Genomic DNA, 23661 nt, shown 5'->3' on the forward strand with positions numbered 1-23661 from the left:
ACAAGAAGGAAAGAACATTCAACTGTTTTACCAAGCCATGACCATGTAATCATGACAAATAATTAACTTTGTTAGATGGCTCCAAATGGCTTTCTCCAGCTCGTTCGGCGTGCGCGAATGGCTGCTGCTGGAGTGGTCCTCTGTGATTCAGGAAGTGATTCAGTAGTGAACTTGCAGAAAAAATTATTAATCCGTGCGCGCCTAACTACCTGCAGAAAGCATTCTGAGCCGTCTAAAAAGGTAATTATTTGTCATGTTTACATTGTCATGGCGTGATAAAACAGTTGCGTGTTCTTTCTTTCTTGTGTGCAGCTGTTAAAGCATGTTTATAACAGGTTTAACTTCTTCTTATAATCCTACAGACGAGCTGCGCTCTGATGCGATCCACTGATGTCACCACTTGCTCTGTTCACTTCTTCTTTACTCCACTTGACGAGCTGCACGTAGTGTTGGAGATTAGATTGTGACACATAGCACGACATTTGTGCATGAAAGATTTATAGCACACACCGGCGCCCCTCTCACGTCCTGTCTGCACCTGTTAAAGACGAGTTTACTCTGCAGCACGACATAGGTTGTGCTAGTGCGTGAATCAGAGGCATGCTCATGTCAGAGCACCTTAAGAGCTACTTTTAGCCTTAGGGTGCTTTGTGAATACAGGCCCTGTCATTTTAAAGTAGTTAAGGTTTTTTTTTTTAAGGGGTGAAACTTTAAAAGGGTAAGTTATATTATCATGGAACTTTAATTCTTCTGCATACAGTTAAAGTTCTGTGGTAATATAACTTACCCATTTATTTCCAGGATATGTAAAACCTTGACTAGTTTAAGGCAGCGGATTTCCACGTGATAGTAAAGTCAACTAGCACAGGGAAAGTGTGTATGACAAAATGAACTCGGAAGGATATCAGATATCAGGTCTAAGAGGCATCCATATGTAGTTGTACCACCCCCTAATTCAAGATATATTTGTTATATATGTTGAATATATCAGTAGATTGGCTGTCTTGCATTTACATCACGTGTTTCTGCAGATGTGTATGAGACAGCAGCAGAAAAAGGACCAGAGTGATGAGAAAATTGACAGACTTGTCCAGAACTATCATCCTGACATTTTTTGTGAGGGCAGCTATTCTGTGCTGTCCCAAAGTGCAGACTGTCAAACAAAGTAAATGAATGAAACACACAGAGGCTTTCCAGAATAGATTCCATCACACCTTTCTCTTGACATCAATTTGTCTACCAACCAGTTTGTGGAAACTATGCAAATAAAATATCAAGTGATTCTTGGTATTCACAATAATGATGATATTAGCTTGTATGAAAAAGTACAGCTTGCTGTTACCGGAGCTAAACCTGATTGCTTCCAGTGAATTTGATTGCAGCCTCGGTCATACAGAAACTGGGTTTGTGTGGTTTCATACTGAATGTGAAGCTATCTGGGTTGAAGGGAACCGAGTGACATGGTCTTTTTGAAAGTCACTTCACAAGGAGGGGAATTTTTTTAATTCTCTTTAAAGTGACTGCACAAATTTTGGGGGAAGAAACTGCAGTGTATGCTAACGACTTAGTGCAGAATTCTGTCTTTATAGACAGATCAAGAGTATGGAAATCTGGACATCAGCAAATAGAAACTAATGCTGATCTCGATGTTTTTCCTTTAAATTGCAGATTTTTTTGTGTGTTTTTTTTTTTAAGATGGTGGCACACGGTGGCTTAGTGGTTTGCTCTGTTGCCTCACAGCAAGAAGGATCTGGGATTGCTTCCCACCTGGACCTTTCTGTGTGGAGTCTGCATGTTCTCCATGTGCATGTGTTTGTCTATGTGGCTCTGTGATAGCCTGGCGGCATGTCCAGGGTGTACCCCAGCTCTCTCCCAATGATTGGTGGGATCGTGTCCCCCATGACCCTTAATTGGAGTAAGAGGGTATACAAAATGAAAGATTGTATAGTGGCATAAAAGGTGAGTGCAGTCCTTCCCCACCTCTTGAAAGTATCAATCTATCTATGCAGCCAGGTGAAATATGGGTGTCTTCTTGGCCTTCTGCAGCTGCTGGGTCCTCAACACTGAGGCCCCTAGGTGGATCATGACCAGAGAAATGCACCACATGGCCAAAATGTCATTGCATCCCTCTTGATCAATCAATCAATCAATTTTTTTATATAGCGCCAAATCACAACAAACAGTTGCCCCAAGGCGCTTTATATTGTAAGGCAAGGCCATACAATAATTATGTAAAACCCCAACGGTCAAAACGACCCCTTGTGAGCAAGCACTTGGCTACAGTGGGAAGGAAAAACTCCCTTTTAACAGGAAGAAACCTCCAGCAGAACCAGGCTCAGGGAGGGGCAGTCTTCTGCTGGGACTGGTTGGGGCTGAGGGAGAGAACCAGGAAAAAGACATGCTGTGGAGGGGAGCAGAGATCGATCACTAATGATTAAATGCAGAGTGGTGCATACAGAGCAAAAAGAGAAAGAAACAGTGCATCATGGGAACCCCCCAGCAGTCTACGTCTATAGCAGCATAACTAAGGGATGGTTCAGGGTCACCTGATCCAGCCCTAACTATAAGCTTTAGCAAAAAGGAAAGTTTTAAGCCTAATCTTAAAAGTAGAGAGGGTGTCTGTCTCCCTGATCTGAATTGGGAGCTGGTTCCACAGGAGAGGAGCCTGAAAGCTGAAGGCTCTGCCTCCCATTCTACTCTTACAAACCCTAGGAACTACAAGTAAGCCTGCAGTCTGAGAGCGAAGCGCTCTATTGGGGTGATATGGTACTACGAGGTCCCTAAGATAAGATGGGACCTGATTATTCAAAACCTTATAAGTAAGAAGAAGAATTTTAAATTCTATTCTAGAATTAACAGGAAGCCAATGAAGAGAGGCCAATATGGGTGAGATATGCTCTCTCCTTCTAGTCCCCGTCAGTACTCTAGCTGCAGCATTTTGAATTAACTGAAGGCTTTTTAGGGAACTTTTAGGACAACCTGATAATAATGAATTACAATAGTCCAGCCTAGAGGAAATAAATGCATGAATTAGTTTTTCAGCATCACTCTGAGACAAGACCTTTCTGATTTTAGAGATATTGCGTAAATGCAAAAAAGCAGTCCTACATATTTGTTTAATATGCGCTTTGAATGACATATCCTGATCAAAAATGACTCCAAGATTTCTCACAGTATTACTAGAGGTCAGGGTAATGCCATCCAGAGTAAGGATCTGGTTAGACACCATGTTTCTAAGATTTGTGGGGCCAAGTACAATAACTTCAGTTTTATCTGAGTTTAAAAGCAGGAAATTAGAGGTCATCCATGTCTTTATGTCTGTAAGACAATCCTGCAGTTTAGCTAATTGGTGTGTGTCCTCTGGCTTCATGGATAGATAAAGCTGGGTATCATCTGCGTAACAATGAAAATTTAAGCAATACCGTCTAATAATACTGCCTAAGGGAAGCATGTATAAAGTGAATAAAATTGGTCCTAGCACAGAACCTTGTGGAACTCCATAATTAACTTTAGTCTGTGAAGAAGATTCCCCATTTACATGAACAAATTGTAATCTATTAGACAAATATGATTCAAACCACCGCAGCGCAGTGCCTTTAATACCTATGGCATGCTCTAATCTCTGTAATAAAATTTTATGGTCAACAGTATCAAAAGCAGCACTGAGGTCTAACAGAACAAGCACAGAGATGAGTCCACTGTCCGAGGCCATAAGAAGATCATTTGTAACCTTCACTAATGCTGTTTCTGTACTATGATGAATTCTTAAACCTGACTGAAACTCTTCAAATAGACCATTCCTCTGCAGATGATCAGTTAGCTGTTTTACAACTACCCTTTCAAGAATTTTTGAGAGAAAAGGAAGGTTGGAGATTGGCCTATAATTAGCTAAGATAGCTGGGTCAAGTGATGGCTTTTTAAGTAATGGTTTAATTACTGCCACCTTAAAAGCCTGTGGTACATAGCCAACTAACAAAGATAGATTGATCATATTTAAGATCGAAGCATTAAATAATGGTAGGGCTTCCTTGAGCAGCCTGGTAGGAATGGGGTCTAATAAACATGTTGATGGTTTGGATGAAGTAACTAATGAAAATAACTCAGACAGAACAATCGGAGAGAAAGAGTCTAACCAAATACCGGCATCACTGAAAGCAGCCAAAGATAACGATACGTCTTTGGGATGGTTATGAGTAATTTTTTCTCTAATAGTTAAAATTTTGTTAGCAAAGAAAGTCATGAAGTCATTACTAGTTAAAGTTAATGGAATACTCAGCTCAATAGGGCTCTGACTCTTTGTCAGCCTGGCTACAGTGCTGAAAAGAAACCTGGGGTTGTTCTTATTTTCTTCAATTAGTGATGAGTAGAAAGATGTCCTAGCTTTACGGAGGGCTTTTTTATAGAGCAACAGACTCTTTTTCCAGGCTAAGTGAAGATCTTCTAAATTAGTGAGACGCCATTTCCTCTCCAACTTACGGGTTATCTGCTTTAAGCTACGAGTTTGTGAGTTATACCACGGAGTCAGACACTTCTGATTTAAAGCTCTCTTTTTCAGAGGAGCTACAGCATCCAAAGTTGTCTTCAATGAGGATGTAAAACTATTGACGAGATAGTCTATCTCCCTTACAGAGTTTAGGTAGCTACTCTGCACTGTGTTGGTATATGGCATTAGAGAACATAAAGAAGGAATCATATCCTTAAACCTAGTTACAGCGCTTTCTGAAAGACTTCTAGTGTAATGAAACTTATTCCCCACTGCTGGGTAGTCCATCAGAGTAAATGTAATGTTATTAAGAAATGATCAGACAGAAGGGAGTTTTCAGGGAATACTGTTAAGTCTTCTATTTCCATACCATAAGTCAGAACAAGATCTAAGATATGATTAAAGTGGTGGGTGGACTCATTTACTTTTTGAGCAAAGCCAAATAGAGTCTAATAATAGATTAAATGCAGTGTTGAGGCTGTCATTCTCAGCATCTGTGTGGATGTTAAAATCGCCCACTATAATTATCTTATCTGAGCTAAGCACTAAGTCAGACAAAAGGTCTGAAAATTCACAGAGAAACTCACAGTAACGACCAGGTGGACGATAGATAATAACAAATAAAACTGGTTTTTGGGACTTCCAATTTGGATGGACAAGACTAAGAGACAAGCTTTCAAATGAATTAAAGCTCTGTCTGGGTTTTGGATTAATTAATAAACTGGAATGGAAGATTGCTGCTAATCCTCCCCCTCGGCCCGTGCTACGAGCATTCTGACAGTTAGTGTGACTCGGGGGTGTTGACTCATTTAAACTAACATATTCATCCTGCTGTAACCAGGTTTCTGTTAGGCAGAATAAATCAATATGTTGATCAATTATTATATCATTTACCAACAGGGACTTAGAAGAGAGAGACCTAATGTTTAATAGACCACATTTAACTGTTTTAGTCTGTGGTGCAGTTGAAGGTGCTATATTATTTTTTCTTTTTGAATTTTTATGCTTAAATAGATTTTTGCTGGTTATTGGTAGTCTGGGAGCAGGCACCGTCTCTACGGGGATGGGGTAATGAGGGGATGGCAGGGGGAGAGAAGCTGCAGAGAGGTGTGTAAGACTACAACTCTGCTTCCTGGTCCCAACCCTGGATAGTCACAGTTTGGAGGATTTAAGAAAATTGGCCAGATTTCTAGAAATGAGAGCTGCTCCATCCAAAGTGGGATGGATGCCGTCTCTCCTAACAAGACCAGGTTTTCCCCAGAAGCTTTGCCAATTATCTATGAAGCCCACCTCATTTTTTGGACACCACTCAGACAGCCAGCAATTCAAGGAGAACATGCGGCTAAACATGTCACTCCCGGTCCGATTGGGGAGTTTGATGAAAGTGATGCTCTTCTTCTTCTTCTTCTTCCTAAGGAATTGCTCTTTTGACACAGTCATTCCAGCGGTGCTCAAATGCTTTCCAAATAGACCTGGTACCAACAGATTCAGTCATCGCCTTAGATCACTGGTTAGCATCCAAGTAAAGAGGCACTGCATGGGACCCTAAATAAAAATATTTTGTCTTGAGACAACAAACCACTGATCAGAGGTTCATTTTAGACACTATAATGAACCCTGATTACAATATGAATAACTGACCTTATCTTCAGTTAGGTCGACCTTAATTAGTGGATCGACCTTTTTTCTCATGCCGAGGTATCGGCTTTGCCAAACTCCTCTGTCTGGCCATCTCGTGACTTCATAAGCACTTCCTAGCTGTCTGTCAGACTCAAAGGCTGAGGATCCAGAAACATGAAGATCATGACCATAGTAAGTGAATTTCTCTACCACCTCGAAACTTTCATTGCATACAGATACACTTCTGATTGCTGAGACCGAAAGCCAGGATGAAATCTTAGTCTTGCTCCAAGACAATAGTTTTTCAAGTATTGCAATCAGGGTGACAGGCAAAGACTACAGCATTGTCTATGAAGTCTGCCTCTGTAGACCTTTCCTCATCAACAAACGCACCTAAGCTGCTGGTTTCCACAACCCAACCCAACACCCAGTCCAAGTAAGAACTTAACAGTGTTGGAGCCAGAACACATCCCAAAAACTAGTATTCAGAAAGTCAAAGATTCTGCATTGCTCCTTCTACTAGTGTTGTAGTACTCAAGAACGGCCTTTTCATTTATTCAGCCTCGTTCCAGAATTGAAAGCACTTTTACTTGATTTTGATTCAGTCTTAGACTAGACTAAGTATTCACATTTATTAAATAATTCACATTATGTTGACTAGCACTGTATTTGACAGGAGAAAGTTGGTTTCGTCAATCACAAAAATTTTGTTTGTAGTACGAATTTCAAAAAGACTCATAGTGAAAAATGTAAGTTAAGACATGTTTTAAGGTCTCTGTCTCAACTCAGTCTGGCCTCCTCCAAAACTCTGTCTTGACTTGGTGTCGACCAGTCCAAAATCCCAAAGTCTTGGCCTTGACTTATACTCAAAGTTGGTGGTCTTGTCCTCATCCCTACCTTTCACCACTTACAGTACCTCTGTGTAGGTTGTTTATGGTGGCCAATAACATCTTAAGGATCCCACAAATTCTCATAAATTGTCCCAGAGAGCAGCCCGGTCAACCAAATCAAACACCTTGTGACAATCTAGGCTGCAAAGAAGCACTTTTGACATTTGCGCTTGCGTTCAATAAATGCTCACAAAGTAAGGACGTGGTTGATGGCTAACTTTGTGGGTGTGAAGCCAGACCACTTCCAGTGAGAAAGAGCCTCTACCATTAAACTTGTGCCAAGTTAACATGCAAATCCAAACCGGATCTGGTGTGATGACCCTGAATAAAAACAGGTGAAACCCAAAGAAAGACAAAGCTGGTGTATTTCTTAACCCTGTATGCTTATGTTACCTCACTGTTCCTCCTTAGAGCCTGATGAGTAAATCCTTCCTATTAACCCAATCTGCAGAAAGGATGTATTTTTGATGGTGTTAGTCACAGGGAGCAGCAGTCACCTGAGAAGCTCTCTGTCAAAGATGGCATTGATCATTCCTCCCACGGCCGGCCCTCCTCTCGGCTGGCCCAAACTCATTCAGACGCTTCACTTGAGATGACAGGATCACAGGCAAACAGGGCAGGACAGTGGAAATGAGGGATGGACCAGCAGGTCATGGCTGACTCCCTTTTTATACGGTGTCGTTAACTTTAATGCGAGACCCAGCGGGGCGTCCATTTTCTCATCTCCCCTGCTCTCATTCTGATTACCTTGGTCCTGAAGCTCTGACACCAGTACAGAGGCAGCAGCCATGAGAAAGAGCTTTGACTCTGAGCCAAAAGGTCCCACCACAGACATTTAGAATCATATTCAAACTCTCAACACGTCTTACTGTCGGGATGGTGCCACACTCTGTAGGCCTCTGCTTATGCTTAATAGCACACTGAGGCATTCTGAATGGCTACACAGTCATCTGAATGTAATCGTAGCTTTGATGAGTAAGTGTGCATACATGTGTGTGCCTTTGTGTGACAGAGAAGACACAAAGAGAGGGAGAGGTCAGGTCCGGTGTCATATTATGCGTCTCTCAGTCTCAGCTCAATCGCAGGACTTCCGGCTTTATTCATCCCTGAATCATTTGTTTTGGTCTCCGGTCTCACACTCGGTGCGACACGTACTACACGTGCTGCTCCCTCATCATGTCATTCCTTCATAAGCTCAAGCCAAGGCTGCATATTAGTTAATTCATTGATGGGGTTGGCATGTGGCTTTGACTGTATGCCGACAACTCGTTTAGTATTGTTTGTAAAATCTCTGGAACACTGTGTCATCTCATGTGTCTTGTTGAATATGTGTGTTTTTGTTGTGTGACTTTTTAAATAAGACAGTCCATAAGTCCTGTTTGGACATGAAATCACTGAACCGAACCAACAAAAAATTGGAACTAGTTTACACAGAACCATCCTGAACAGCACCAACTCCTCATGTACGGTGAACGTAACGTAAATGTCAAACAAGTGTCATGGATTTGGCTTCTGAAGTAATCAATGTCATTGATTTGGGGTTGAGCAGATCGCACCACGTTGCACGACCTTTATGCGTGAAAGAGATTTTGAACATTTCAAAATTCTCTTTGCACATTTGCATGCACCAACTCCCCTCTCGCGTTCAGTCTACACCTGTTAAAGATGAGTTTACTCTCCTGCACGACACAAGGCGTGCAAGTGCGTGCATCCGAGTCATGCAAGTGTCAGGTGGCCGTAAGCGGTTGAAGATGAGTGAATGAGTGAGTGAGTGGTGTGATATTATCCTGCATTCAATGTACCTCAGTGGTGGAAAGCTGGAACTCAAAATTGTGACATTTTTTAACTCTGTGTTGGATAAACAAAGTGTGACACAAGCATGGCTACTTCCAAGTTTGATTTGTTGCTTGTGGTATGAAAAACAAATGGTCAGAAGACATGCTTCACTTAACTGAAGAAACAGAAGCTCAAGAAAAGGCCTGAGATGGATTTAGGACTTACATTATAGGCAACATTAAAAAAACTGCATAAGCAAACACTGACTGAATATGGTGCCCTTTCTTATGTACCTTTCGCACTTTGCAGCATCTCTTAATTTTGTCATATATTTCTCGATGATGGTATATAGAATTAAAATTTGAAATTAGTTGAAGAGGTGTGTGTGTGTGTGTGTGTGTGTGTGTGTGTGTACAAACGTTTTAGGTATCCCAGAGTTATAATAAAAGCACCATTTGATGCCCCCCCAACCCCCTTTTTTTATTGGCATGTCAACAATTCCAACAAAAGTCAATATGGGAGCTATATTTTTATTCCATAATAATAATAATAATTTCTTTGTAAGTCTACTGGCCAGTAGAATGCCACACAAACAGCTACAAGTGATCATGTGATATTAAACAACTGTAAAACACAAGTACTCATACTTTAAGTCACATTTTTCTTAAAGTAGTGTTTGAGGTCCTTCGACCTTTACATGACATATACCAAAAAATGCATGTAAATAGAATGAACAGAAGTTGAAATTCATCACACATTTCATTCATTTATGAATATTTATCAGGTTTTCATACTTTTTGTGCTTTTTATGATGCATTAAATGTGACTAAAACATTTACACAGTACTGCACACACACAGATATGTGTGTATATATATATATATATATATATATATATATATATATATATATATATATATATATATATATATAAAGTTGAAACATGTTTGTTTCGTCTCACTTGGCATTTTGCGCCTTCTGTCTCAGTTTTGTTACATATTTAATTTTTTGTTGAACAATTTGGAAACTTGTTTGCAGTTAATCTACTGATTGCTCAGTCTTGCGTGCTTTACTCCAGAATCTGGATGAAAAAGTTTAGGAACCATTCCCGAGCTAAAGTGGTTCTTGCTTCACTGATGCCGAACAACAGAAAATGTTCAGAGCCCCTAAATTAGTTGTTCCTGCGTACAGAGGAAGCTAATAGCAATGAGGATTATTCCAATAATTCCCTCTGAATATACACTTTGCATTGTTCTCTTCTGGCTGATCATTGTTGGACGTCACCCTGAAAAGAAGATCAACCCAAAAGTATTAATTTATAATGTTTTATCCCAGACGTGTTAAATCAATTGCTTATTATATTATTGTGTCAAACTTCAAAGAGTCATCAGTGTGATTCCAATTTATTGCCTTGCAAATCTTCTGAGTAGATTTCAGCGGCGTTTGAAATCACAGCACATTCATGCAGTTGAAGTCTCATCAGGAAATAACGTGGTGTTTTGTTGTTTGCTTTGCACATTTGCCACATTTAAATGCCATTATGTGCAGACATCAGTAGGTTTATCTCAAGTGCATCAGCTGGATCCTAACCGCTCTGCTGTGCAGCGTGCAAACGTGTCGCTCGCCTCTTATTTTGCAAAAAAGTTGTAAAAGTCATATTATTGACCTCATCTCCTGTTTACAGTTGAGTTTGTCTTTGTCTCCTATGTTGTTTTGTAGATCAGTCACCTATATAACAGCCGGAAGAGAAGGTATCGTGTTGTTTTAAGATATGCAGCATTTTGTGGCTTTTGGTATATGTAGTAATCTTTGTGGTTGTCAGAGCATCAACTCGCTGTGTATATGAACCACACAGACTCCATACAGTCACACAGCCTACTGTATGCTGAAAAGATCACACACACACACACACACACACACACACACACACACACACACACACACACACACACACACACACATACACACACACACACACACACACACACACACACACACACACACACACACACACACACACACACACATATTGACTTGTAGCTAACCTGCTGTATTTGGATTTGTGGCATACATTGACTTTATGGTGCAGCTGTGCTTTAGACTATATCCCTCAACATCTCATTTAATCCAAGTGCCATTAATTGTCCACCTCCATGCCTTCATTTCTGCAGCCACTTTCTGTCTTTCATGTTTATTTTACATGCTGTCATGTGCTCATTTAACCCTGTAATATGTTCAGATTTTCTGACCTGCTGCACCAACTTTTCCCACAAGCGACTAATAAAGTAGAAATAGAGTAGGTGTGGTTATCAATGGATCACTTGGTGCTTGTTTGAATAAGAGCTGTAGGAAACAGTGTCAGCATAGAGCCCATACGTGATCCAGTCCTCAGAACATGACCTCAGAGGACGCATGGAGGCTGCTCAGGTAACGCCAGCAGCTGCATGACTCGGCTGGATCCATCTCCGGTCACATGTGACTCACGGAGCCACCCCGTCTCACCGTGGAAGGGTCCAGGCCTGCTCAGCCAGTGACCCAGCAAGTCCACATACCTCCACAGCCATGCGAAGACGGTCTGTGCAGGCACGCTGGCCTGACCCCGAGGGCGTCGGAGGGCTGTTTTATGTGGCTGTCTGGGAAGTGAGAGGAATAATAGACTGCTATAACTGGTGCCCCCTGATTTCCTGGCAGCACCACGGGCACCCAAGAGGATAGCATGTGTCTGAACCTATGTGTGTGTGTGTGTGTGTGTTTGTATATATATATATATATATATATAATTAGAATATCATGAAAAAGTTGATTTATTTCAGTAATTCCATTCAAAAAGTGAAACTTATATATTATATTCATTCATTACACACAGACTGATATATTTCAAATGTTTATTTCTTTTAATTTTGATGATTATAACTGACAACTAATGAATTCCCCTAAATGCAGTATCTCAGAAATTTAGAATATTACTCAAGACCAATACAAAAAAAAGGATTTTTAGAAATGTCAGCCAACTGAAAAGTATGAACATGAACAGTATGAGCATGTACAGCACTCAGTACATAGTTGGGGCTCCTTTTGCCTGAATTACTGCAGCAATGCGGCGTGGCATGGAGTCGATCCGTCTGTGGCAATGCTCAAGTGGTATGAGAGCCCAGGTTGCTCTGATAGTGGCCTTCAGCTCTTCTGCATTGTTGGGTCTGGCGTGTCGCATCTTCCTCTTTGGCACTGTGTGCAGGTGCCAAGTCCAGTTGAAAAATTAAATCTGCATCTCCATAAAGTTGGTCAGCAGCAGGAAGCATGAAGTGCTCTACAATGTCCTGGTAGACGGCTGCGTTGACCTTGGACTGCAGAAAACACAGTGGACTAACACCAGCAGATGACATGGCTCCCCAAACCATCACTGACTGTGGAAACTTTACACTGGACCTCAAGCAATGTGGATTCTGTGCCTCTCCTCTCGTCCTCCAGACTCTGGGACCTTGATTTCCAAAGGAAATGCAAAATTTGCTTTTATCAGAGAACATAACTTTGGAGCACTCAGCAGTGTAGACTACAGAACTAGACTGAGAGACCAGTTAAAGGCCTTTGCAAGTGTTTTGAGTTAATTAGCTGAGTCTGACACCAGGAGTCTTCAATGTTCAACCTTTTCACAATATTCTAATTTTCTGAGATACTGAAATTGGGGTTTTCATTAGTTGTCAGTTCTAATCATCAAAATTAAAAGAAATAAACACTTGAAATATATCAGTCTGTGTGTAATGAATGAATATAATAGTTTCACTTTCTAAATGGAATTACTGAAATAAATCAACTTTTTCACAATATTCTAATTATATGACCAGCAACTGTGTATGTGTGTGTGTGTGTGTGTGTGTGTGTGTATATATATATATATATATATATATATATATATATATATATATATATATATATATATATATATATATATATATATATATATATATATATATATACACACGAGGGCTGTCAATAAAGGATAGGTCCTTTTTATTTTTTTCAAAAACTATATGAATGAAATCCATATAGTTTTGAAAAAAATAAAAAGGACCTATACTTTATTGACAGACCTCGTATACACCTCCGATTTGCTGTGACGATCCCAAGTGCAAAACACGGGAGCAGCAGAAGGGACTTGTGTGTGTGTGTGTGTGTGTGTGTGTGTGTGTGTGTGTGTGTGTGTGTGTGTGTGTGTGTGTGTGTGACAGATGACTGCAGAGCAGGGATGTGATAAACACCCTGGGCAGGGGGATCTCCATCCAGGAGTGGGCTCCATGCTTTAGTGGTGAAGTCACTGGGAAAAAGCCGGGTTGAACTGGAGGACGAGTGCATGTGCACGCACGCACACACACACACACACACACACACAAATGACCCTACAACATGTGCACATGAACCAAAATGTTCTGCACAGGAAAGTGAAAAACCATCTCCTTTTTGACTGTTTGTTTGTTTGTTTGTTTTCCATAGAGAGGTGGGACTTCTCTCAACATTTCTAAACCATTTTTGAAAAATGGACCAATTGATCTGAGTGAAACCCAGGAAACACAATCAACCAGTCAAATTTGGTGCGGATCTGGATAAGGATCTAAGGGTGATTCTTAGACTACGGACACTTATTATGTCCTTTGATCATATTGTATGAAAAACAGAAAAAAGGGGAAATTTCACACTTTTATAGTTATCTTTACAATGAAAGTGTGTTAAGAAATTTGTTCTAGTAGTCTATGATGACTTTTTCACCATCATTATATGCAAATATTGCCGTTTTGTGCTTGTCCCAAATCCAGACTTTTGATCTTCAATGATAAAAATGAATGGTAAAGAAACGTTTTTTTTAATGTTTTAAAATATCTCTGAATAAAATATTAGTAAAATAATCAAAACATAATTGGGGTATTCAATGTCATACAACTGTTGTGATTTTTTTTAAACAAAATGTAGTTGTCCCACACTATTGCCGTAATTTCCACCACAACACTGTAATGTCCCTAAACAGTTTGTATGAAAGATTGTTTGGGTAGTTTCTATGGAGATAAACAGTGACATCAGAGCACATGTATATAGCGCCAAATCACAACAAACAGTTGCCCCAAGGCGCTTTATATTGTAAGGCAATGGTGTGGTGGAAATTACATTTACAAGGCCAATAGTGCCCGTAGTTAAAGAATCACCCCTAAATGTGTTATAGTGGAAGGGCAGGGCTGATATGAGGATTCAGTAATGGAATTACCATCACAGCACATTTTCAACAGTAAGCTAAAATATGGCCAGATTTTGCAGCCATCGCAGTTCCATGGCTGTAAAATTTCCCATTAATAAAGTTGCTGTTTTGTAAGAAATATGGCAACAAACAAGCAATAATGACATGAGATAGAATGAGATTACTCCAACTTGGCAGAAATATGTTCTCTTCCAAGTGCCTCTCTACTGTAAATTGCTTCTAAATGGCTTAAAATTATTCTAAAGCCATAAATATGTTTCGGGTGTCCTCTCTAGCTATGTTAAATCAATGTTTAAGTGGTTTAAACGTGATAAAAAGTCACTAAATTTGAGAGCAAACTGATTTTGACAATAAAATAAATCTAGAATGTGCTGATGTTGGATTGTTGTTTGGTCAGTTTGGTTTGGTCAGAGACATTGTGACTCTTTTACTTTTTACTCTTATGTGACATTTTATAAACCAAAAAATCAGTCATAAAATAACTGACATTATTTTTTCCAGTTTCAGTTGTTGTTTTGCTCAGAGATGGTGCGGAGGTCAGAGAGTTGTCTAAGCGTGTGTGTGTGTGTGTGTGTGTGTGTGTGTGTGTGTGTGTGTGTGTGTGTGTGTGTGTGTGTGTGTGTGTGTGTGTGTGTGTGTGTGTGTGTGTGTGTATGTGTGGGTGTGTGTGTGTGTGTGTCAGAGCTGTTATGTTAGGTGTGAGCTGTGATCCTGAGGAGCATCTGATCCTTGGGCAACACCAGCGGTTGCCTAAACCCGTTGCTGTGATGATGTCGTAACCATTTGGACCTGGCCAGCGTGCCACTGTTGTATTATTCTCTGTCACACTTTTGTTAGTGTTTCTGTGCATTTTGTCATTGCACATATGTGCATGTGTTCTCATCCCGCCGGAGGTGGCAGGGTGAGCTTCAGGCGGCAACCTCAAAAAGGGTCAGACAGGTCAAAGGTCTCCTCTGACTCATGGCCTGTGGAATTCAAAACGAACACAGGCTGCCTAAACATTCTGTGAACGGCAGCACGAAGTATCTCATTAAAAAATGAGAGCGTGAGATGGTGCTCGCAAATTAACCCTTTCATCCCGTGTGCTGTTTCTTCTTCTTATCTTGTTTGCTTTTCTGTATTATGGGGTATTGGTGAAGTTATTTGTCTCTTCTCCTTATTAACATCCATGACATTAAAATAATTGAAAGTGCAGTTTAATGAAGAAAGGTTTATTTACATGAAGTTAAATTTTTGGGCTTCATGACCAGGGCGTTTTCATGTTGCAAAATTAGCATTTTTACCTGATATGCAGCTGCATTTAACTGATTTGAAAGGTAAACAACTGTATTTTCTGAAAAAAGTTTCTCATTTTGCATGATTTAGAAGCAATTTTTTCCTTACAGTTTTCTGTCTTTATGGGAAATGCAAAATATGCAATATTAAATAATAGATATTTATTTAAAATACATAAAATCATTTAAAAAATCGATTTAAAATAAATTATTCCTTTGCATAATAACAGTAATAATAATAACTTTATTTATACAGAACATTCAGCTCAAACATTTCAAACTGCCATACATATTAAAACAAAACAGAAGATTAAAGAAAGAGAGTGAGTGAGAAAATATAAGAACCATATGAACACCATTCAGATGAGCAAATCTAAAAATTAAATTAAACCATATACTACTTCTAGAAAACAAATGTTTTGTGACTGACATTGCAAGATTCCATAGAAGTGGACTTGGATAAGATGAGATCGGAGCAGATACGTTAAAGCTCTGTAGCCTGCTGACTTTTTAACCCCAGAAACACAAAGTAAGTCCATAACTTGTGACCATAGAACACAGGTTGGTACATAAGGCTCCTTAAGACAACAACGCACAACCTTCAACAATTTTGATACTTTCACACTTTAAAACCCATCATGTTTAGAATCATTTTATTTATTTATTTTTAAGCAGCATTAAATATTCATCAATCTGCAGGTAGCGATGAACCTAAAAGAAGATGGACCTTTAACTTGGAAAGTTAGACACTACAAATATTTATAATTAAGTTTACTACAATTGCCTCTTACATCTACAAAAACAATGTTGCTTTTCTGAGTAATACGATGTCTAATAAACACAAGCATCTGAACTGAACCCTGGTTACAATATTATGAAGTATTATATCCTCAGTATGTAATTATTATTTTTTTATTTTATTTATTTTTTTAATTGCAAAAACAAGAAGCCTTTCAGCATTGTGTGGGAGATGATGATGAATCTTTGTGAAATGGTCTGACAGAAGGATCTTGTTGATTTGATGCTCTCAGTTATCAGTGAATCTTTGATTTTATTGCCCAATAAAATGCAGCATCTTTGATTTTCATGACACACTTTTATAGAAACAGCTCTGGTTTGTAGCTCTGCAATGAAATCATTTGGAAAAAGTGGGTAAAAGGGATTGGAACAGACAGTGTTGGTGCTGTGGTTTGTGCAGCATCTCTGGGTGAATAATTTCTGCTAAAACTGGAGCTGGAGCTTGCTGCTGTCGAGTGGTATTCCCCCGTCAGAAACACTGTCATTTTTACTGTTTAGGGGGAATGTCAGTTTGAAGAAATTCAGAGTTGTTTTGTTTTTCATGTTTATTTACATTGCTGTTATCACAAACCCAAAATCCTTCAAACACACTTATGATCAAATTAATTAACGGATGATTAATTGAACTCTTTGTGTTTCTGAGCTGCACTTTATGCTTGTCAATTTTCTTTAAATAATTTAACCTCTGTTGTTTTTGACAACTAGTGCACAAATAAATATGAGATATCTTGTAGCTTTAGTTTTGGCCAATTATATATAAAAAAAGATTTATTTTGTGATAAATGAGAAACAGCTACAATCCTTTATATGTGTGTAGAAATCTATAAATTACCTTTCTGAGGGGCTACTAATGAATGTGTATTAAAAATTGTAAGTTTATAAAATATATACTTTGATTGTGAATAATTATCATACTCATACATAGTGGTAACAAGTAGATTATATTTTGTAAAGCATGTGAAGCCTCTTATTCATTTTGCACAATCTCTGGAAGTAATTTAATCATTTGGAAAACAGTGGTGATAAAGTTCCACACATGGAGGATCTTATGACTGTAAAACCACCTAATTTGTCAGGCTATTATTTTTCATTATTCTTATCATTTCTCTTAACTATCCCACATTTTTTTTTAAAGTAATTACATTTTATAGACCCACTTACTTTAATTGCAACAGTTTTAATATGTTTAATATGTAATATGTTTTTTGTATGGCACACACAAAAAACACTTAAAAATGTACTAAAATGTAATAAATAATACAGAAGAAAAATTTGTTCAAAATATCTTTAGGTTCTTCACACAGTTTTTCCTCAATTTAATCTTCAACATTTTTATCAGAAGAAAAAAACATTAAGATGAAAAAAAAAATCCCATTAGATTAATTGTAATTCTGGACACAGTTTTTTGGGAATGTAGGTGTATTAATGAGGATGTGGACTTCACTTTCACTCAGAGTAGTTCTGCATTTTGTCATTTTATTTAAGAACAAAATTAGAAATAAAAAAGAAACTGTTTTGTTTCATTCAACAGTTTTACTGAACTTTATCAAAACTGAAATATGAATATGCTCACTTCTGCTGCAAATGAGAATACACTAATTGAAATCTTTACAACATGGAAATGTCTTCTGAAAAAATGTTTGCAATTAGTTTTAGTCCCACAGATCACTCTCTCCCTCTTTTTTTCTATTTGTCAAGGCCACAGAGTTTCAGAGTCTGAGTCATTTTCTTGTACTTTCACAGACAGGATTTCAACAAACCTGTTGTTACAGTTTGTTCAGGAGCTGCTGAGTAAATAGTTCAGAGTAATTGTTTGCCAGATCACATCTTCTCTCAGCTATAATAAATAACATTAATGCTACCTTCCCTTAATGAAGTCAGAAAAGCACCATTTGAAATCACCAGACTTCTGCTGAACATTTACAACTTTTTATTGCAGTTATTAATAAAACATGCACAGGATATGTAAAGCTTCCGCCTCATTTTCAGTCAAAGCAACTTAAGATTCCCATTATCTACAATACAAAAGAGAAAGAAGAAGAAAAAAGGATGTATTTCCTTCAGACAGAGATGATCAGAACACAGCATCAGGTACTCACGAGTAAATTAGGAACACAAAGTCTCAAATCCAACAGTTTTCATCTTCTGCAGCAATGAATTCCTCCCGCCAAAAATGATCATATATTTAATACACAGAGCGAGTGGCTGTACCGTCTGTGAGGCATTAAAAACATGTTTTAGACTGCTTGCTTTGGGATTCTTTGTTGGTGGATTTGCTCAGGCTCATGACTCAGAGTTGCTCATCGCGTAGGAGATGATTCGCCCGCCATTTCTGAAAACTCAGTCTTTGTTCTCGCCTCTTTACTTGTTCTCTGCAAGCTGCTTTATTTCTCCCATATTTGTTTCTTTTTACTTGTGTAAACTCATAATGTAGAAGCTGAGTTATTATTTTTTTTTTATGATTTTGTAGGTATTTTGTGAAGTTGTGGAGGCTTTGTTTCAAACCTCCTTTCTTGTTTGTCTGTTGTGTTAGACTTCCTGTGTGTCTTCTGCCTGCTCACCTGGACTCTAGTTAATCATTACAGAAGGCTTCCTTGTTGTAAACTCATTCATTTATTTTATTTGTTTATTTTTACTCACGTGTACGTGTGAGGAAATAGGGAGTGACAGAAATAACTTAGCTCCTAAGGAGAAAGTTATCAGCCATAAACTCAACTGTATGTGACACGGGTTGGCCCACATGGACCTGCGTTAATGCCTTTTGAGGGTGCAGCTGCGCCGTTAACAAGGCAGCGAAACATAAGGAATTCTTTGAAACAATATCACAGTTGACTGGGTATTGCCACAAAAGAGAATAAGTGAGGTTATTTGTTTAGTGATTAATCACTAACTCCAGCCCGGGGATGGGCCACAGATTGGCTATTCGAGGACGTTCTCTCCACCAGACTCCTCGTCTCTTTTTTTTCTTCTTCTTCTTTTTGAATGTGTGTAAGAGGAAGGAGGACTGGGGGGAGTTCGGGTAGTATGCTTGTAGATGGTGGCTAAATCTTGTAAAGGGTTTCCTAATATGGGCTGTCTTACAGAAGCGCCCTCCCCCTATAGGCCGGCCCCCCCAGATCTCAGCCAGTGATGACACAGCTCGGGTACGACTCACTTCCTCATTAATTGGCTGAAACCAGTTCTTACAGGAACCGCCTGTGATAAATGTGAGAGTTCTCAGAAGTCATTCATTTCTCCTCGCTGTCGCGGTAGAGGAGGCAGTGCAGGGGGAGTTGAACGAGTTCACCGATGTGCGAGTCTGCGTTTGTGTGTGAGGGAGACTGAAGACCAGCCAACTTTTTTTTTCTGCTTTTGTTCACCACCACCATCACCACCCTCCCACCCCATTTTTTTTTTTTTTTTTTTTTCCTAAAGCTGTGCTACATTCTGTACTTTTTTTCCTGTGGGGGTGGATTTACACTCATTGCTCTCTCCTTCTTTCTCTCTCCCCCCTCCAATGGGAGAGAGAAAGAAGGAGAAACCGACACTATAGAGGAGTTAGGACGGCGTGCGTGTCTCCCTTTGTTGCTGCCCTTGTGCTGGTGAGTAACAACGATGTGACGTGATTTGTGCCCCCTCCTCTCTCTTCCTTCCCTCCCTTTTCTCCTCTCTCTCTCTCTGTTGGAGTAGACAGAGCTGTTCCACTGCTGGGTGCGGCACTGCAGAAGCCCTTCAGGGACTACTTGGAGGCCCAGAAGGCCAAGCTACACCATCGCGCCGGTGAGGGGACGCGCTCTGTAAGTACGCCAACCTTTACCCCATCTCCCACATTGCACCACCTTTAATTTTCCCTCTTCATTTCTGAACCCTTTTCCTCTCACAAACTCAGATGTATGTAATTATATTGTGATACTGTAGATCAGAGGGGTTGTTTGGAGCTGTGCAGTAGGCGAGCACTGCGCTGTGCCACGCTGGAGCCCAAACCAGAATGAGAGGGGCCAGCGTGGGGTCCGGCTTCACTCCGGCGGTGTTGAACTGTACTATTGTAGCACAGGGCGTGCTGACTCATGCTGCATCTTACCAATTGGGAGCGTGAGCGTGAGTGTGGTCACTCCCCTATGTGTCACGCACGCACATGCACTCGCTGCCCCGCCTGAACCCGGCACCGACTGTAGACCAGGGGTGTGGGCCCCCCCTTCTCCGACAGTGACAATCCATCAAACCCCCCGTCTTGAACAAAAAGAGCCAGTTGTAGCTGCTGCGTTTTCACTCTGACTCGAAATAATATTTCTTTCTTTTTGCTGTTATGTGTTACTCGGAAGAAGAAGGGAAAACGGGCGATCGACTTTGAGTTGCACAAGGACAGATGAAGGCATTTCTGGAACAATGTTCCTTTTTTCTTGTAATTCGAGCCTCCTGCAGTTACAGCGGCGAAGCGAGGCAATTTAACTTGGTGGAGGCAGGCTGCAGGCTGGGGTCAGCGGGGGCGTTCAGAGGGAGGACGGTGGGGGCTGCCGCGTGTTTTATTACCCCTGATCTTTATCTGTCCTGCACATGGAGCTGGATCCCCACCTAGCCTGCAGCATCAGGAGGAGAAGGGGAGGGTCGGGTGGCCTTCAGCTTTCTGACTCCTCTCTCTCTCTCTCTCTCTCTCTCTCTCTCTCTCTCTCTCTCTCTCTCTCTCTGTGGCTCCTGGCAGGAGGAGAGCTGGCTGTCGTGGCTGTTTGAGAAGATTGTGGTCATCATGGTATGCTTCTTTGTCTGCTCCATTGTCAACTCCATGGCCCAGAGCTACATGAAGTGCCAGCAGCAGGAGAAGTGTGCGGAGAAGAAGTCGGACTGATCGCCGCCTCCAAACAAACCCCCTTTGGCCTCTCCTTTAGAAGTACTCCTCCAAAGCTCCCGCCACTCCTCTCCTCATTTGTACTCTGATACCCCACCATTATCTGAAGCAAAATATCGAGCGCCATCTGGTTTCTTTCTTGTTAATGTAGCAAACATGTGATGTTGAACTTGGACTTGCTTTTAAAGGCTTTACATTTGGCAGTCATTTCCACAGTTGTAAGGTAGGTCGCTTGCTAGCATGTGTGCGTGAGAGCACGAGTAAGCCGATGTGTTTTTTTTTTTTTAAGACGTCCGTAGCAGCTGCTGGCAATAATTCTCCTCAGGGAGGCCTCAAGGTGCACTATTAGTCCCAGTAGAAACTTAAAAGTCACTTTGTTTAAGCTAGGATCCTCATGTTTGCTGTGTAGCTTATTTGCGCTATATGTTACTTTGACAAGAACACTTTCTGTATTTATTCCTGTGCTCAGACTCAACATGACTGTGTCCATCTCATTTCTCCATACTGTATCCCGTGTGCCGAAGCAAAGCTCTTAATGACTGTTTTTAGTCAACCCCTCCCTTGTGTGCACAGTAAACTCATCTCCGGACTTTGGGGATAAGACACGATGAATCCGCCGTGAATCATCCTGCTGGTCTTTGTCTGCACTTATTGTTGTGCTTCCAGGAAGAGTGCACGAGTCAGCCCAGGGCCACTTTACCAGATGCAGCCATATATTGAATCAGATCTGTGACTGCGCGTGAGGGAGCGGGCGAGACGCGGTAGATGGTAGGTTTTGTAGCCACGACATTTGTTGCTCTGCCTTTTTATCTTTTATGGATGAAATCAGATTGTCTTCCACTAACAGACTGGGAGTCTGTCTGGAACTGGGCAGCAGTTATTAGAGACGTTTAATGTCATGGAAACCGCTTTTCTTTGTCTTCGCTTTTCCGTGATTTTTTTTTTCTTTTTTTTTTTAACCCTCAAAAAGGAGATGCTCACATTTGATGGATTTTAGTCACGTTAGTTCTTTGGATAACGTCAGCTGGCTCTTGATATGTGCAACACCTTCTCTTTCTCTCGCTCTCTCTTTTTCTTGTGCTTTTTTTGTCTTCTGTCTGCTGTGCCGCTGGACTGAGCGCAGTGGGCGCTAGAGCAGGCACAAGCAGGAGAGAGAGAGAGAGAGAAGCCTGAAGCGCAGTGAAAAACGTCTGTGCTGTTACCTCAGCTGAACCTTCAAATGAACTCGTTGCACTGCCCCAGTGACGGAGCCAGGAGACGAATCGCTCGCCTCGATTCAAAACAGAGGGGTACTGTTGAACGCGCTGAACCCTGCGCTTTGCACTAGCTCTAGTCAGAACACTCGCATCCACTCTGTTCTCCTGCCATGGTAAGTAGGAGTAGGAGCTTTTTGTTGTTTTTGCACACCTGTGTCTCAGGCATGTCCGTCACTCTCTCGGCCTGTCAGATAGCTTATCAGACTGGTGTTGGCTGTTAAAATTGCAAGGCGACAACAGTCTGTAGGCTGTCTGACATTTCGGGCTCTTTCATCTGACCAGCATCCTGTTTTGTCGTCCTGCCATTGTCATTGCCTCAGTTTTAGCATCAGTTCTCATCTGGAGGTGTGTGCTGCGATGTCGCACCCCCCACTCCCACCCCCACCCCATGTGACACGTCTCAGACAACATGACTCTATTGTCTGTTTCCTCCATGCTGACGTCTGTGAGTTTTTTTTTTTTTTTTTTTTTTCGCATGGTATTTAATGTGGGGGGGGGGCTGTTTGCAGATGTAGTGGTGTCAAAGTCGTCAGCGTAATTCTTGGTGCGCACTCATGCTGCTGGCACGAGTGCTCTTGAATTTCCAGAGAATCCAGTACACGCCTTATTGCGACACACTGCATTGTGACACCCACTCGTAGGTACGGTACACACACTGCTCGCACGGCCGGCTTTTCCCTTCCCTTTTTACACTTCCCTCTTCTGTTTCACTGAGAACTTTCCTCTGTTGCTCAACATGCTTTTTTTTTTTCTAGGAGGCTGCACTCTTATTTGGAAGAACTTGCCGTAGGTGAGGTTTTTCTGAAGGGATACTGATTTGTAATTATGCAAAGCTGAAAATCGTCACTTGAGCGATGGATAGTTTTATTTTAGTTCCCCCGTAAGAGTAGAGAAAACAAGTCATAAAAGTAAAAATCATTGGATAACACAGGAATGGCCGGCTGGCTCGGGGAGTGTGTTTTTTCTTGGCTGTTTCAGGATGTCCTGTTCCATACGGGAGCCCCCCGTTTGGCGTGCCTGACTGAATGTAAGTACATGTGTCTGTAAAGACATTCTGTGCATATTTCAAAGTGTAACCGCCTGTGTTTCCCACATCATAAATGTCTGTCTCAGTATATGTGATGTATGTACATCCACTGTTTCTTACTCTGGTTTTACTCTCAATAAAGTCTGTTGAGCAGAGGCTCGGTGTTTGTGTTCTTTGTGTGATAAGTCCTGAACACACGGAGCCCGTGTTGACCTGGAGGCCTCCAAAGAATCTCACATGTCAGCCGCGGAGGAGTCCATCACAACTCCGATTTCCCGTCTAATGTTTCACATCCAAACACTTATCACATTACTGACACTGACATCACCTCCATTTCAGATTCAAAGTCAAATCCTTTGGTGTGATTTACAGCCCCCCTTTTTTCTATATTTAAATAAAATAATTATTATAACGTAACTTGTACACCACACATGATAAAGATACTTTCCCATTTTCTGATCTCTATATAAGACA

At 40.7% G+C, this 23661-nt stretch overlaps 1 protein-coding gene across 1 annotated transcript in view; it reads left to right on the top strand.

Moving 5' to 3' along the window:
* LOC117518003 (vacuole membrane protein 1-like) overlaps positions 1-23343 on the top strand; it is a 256471-nt gene extending 233128 nt beyond the window's left edge. The window contains exons 12-13 of the mRNA XM_034179118.1: positions 19756-19858; positions 20761-23343. Coding sequence (XP_034035009.1) covers positions 19756-19858; positions 20761-20904 — 247 coding nt within the window. The 3' untranslated portion in view covers positions 20905-23343. The remainder of the gene's footprint in view (positions 1-19755; positions 19859-20760) is intronic.
* Positions 23344-23661: the final 318 nt, after the last annotated feature.

Source organism: Thalassophryne amazonica, chromosome 9 (assembly GCF_902500255.1).
Source record: "Thalassophryne amazonica chromosome 9, fThaAma1.1, whole genome shotgun sequence".
NCBI classification, from domain to species: domain Eukaryota; kingdom Metazoa; phylum Chordata; class Actinopteri; order Batrachoidiformes; family Batrachoididae; genus Thalassophryne; species Thalassophryne amazonica.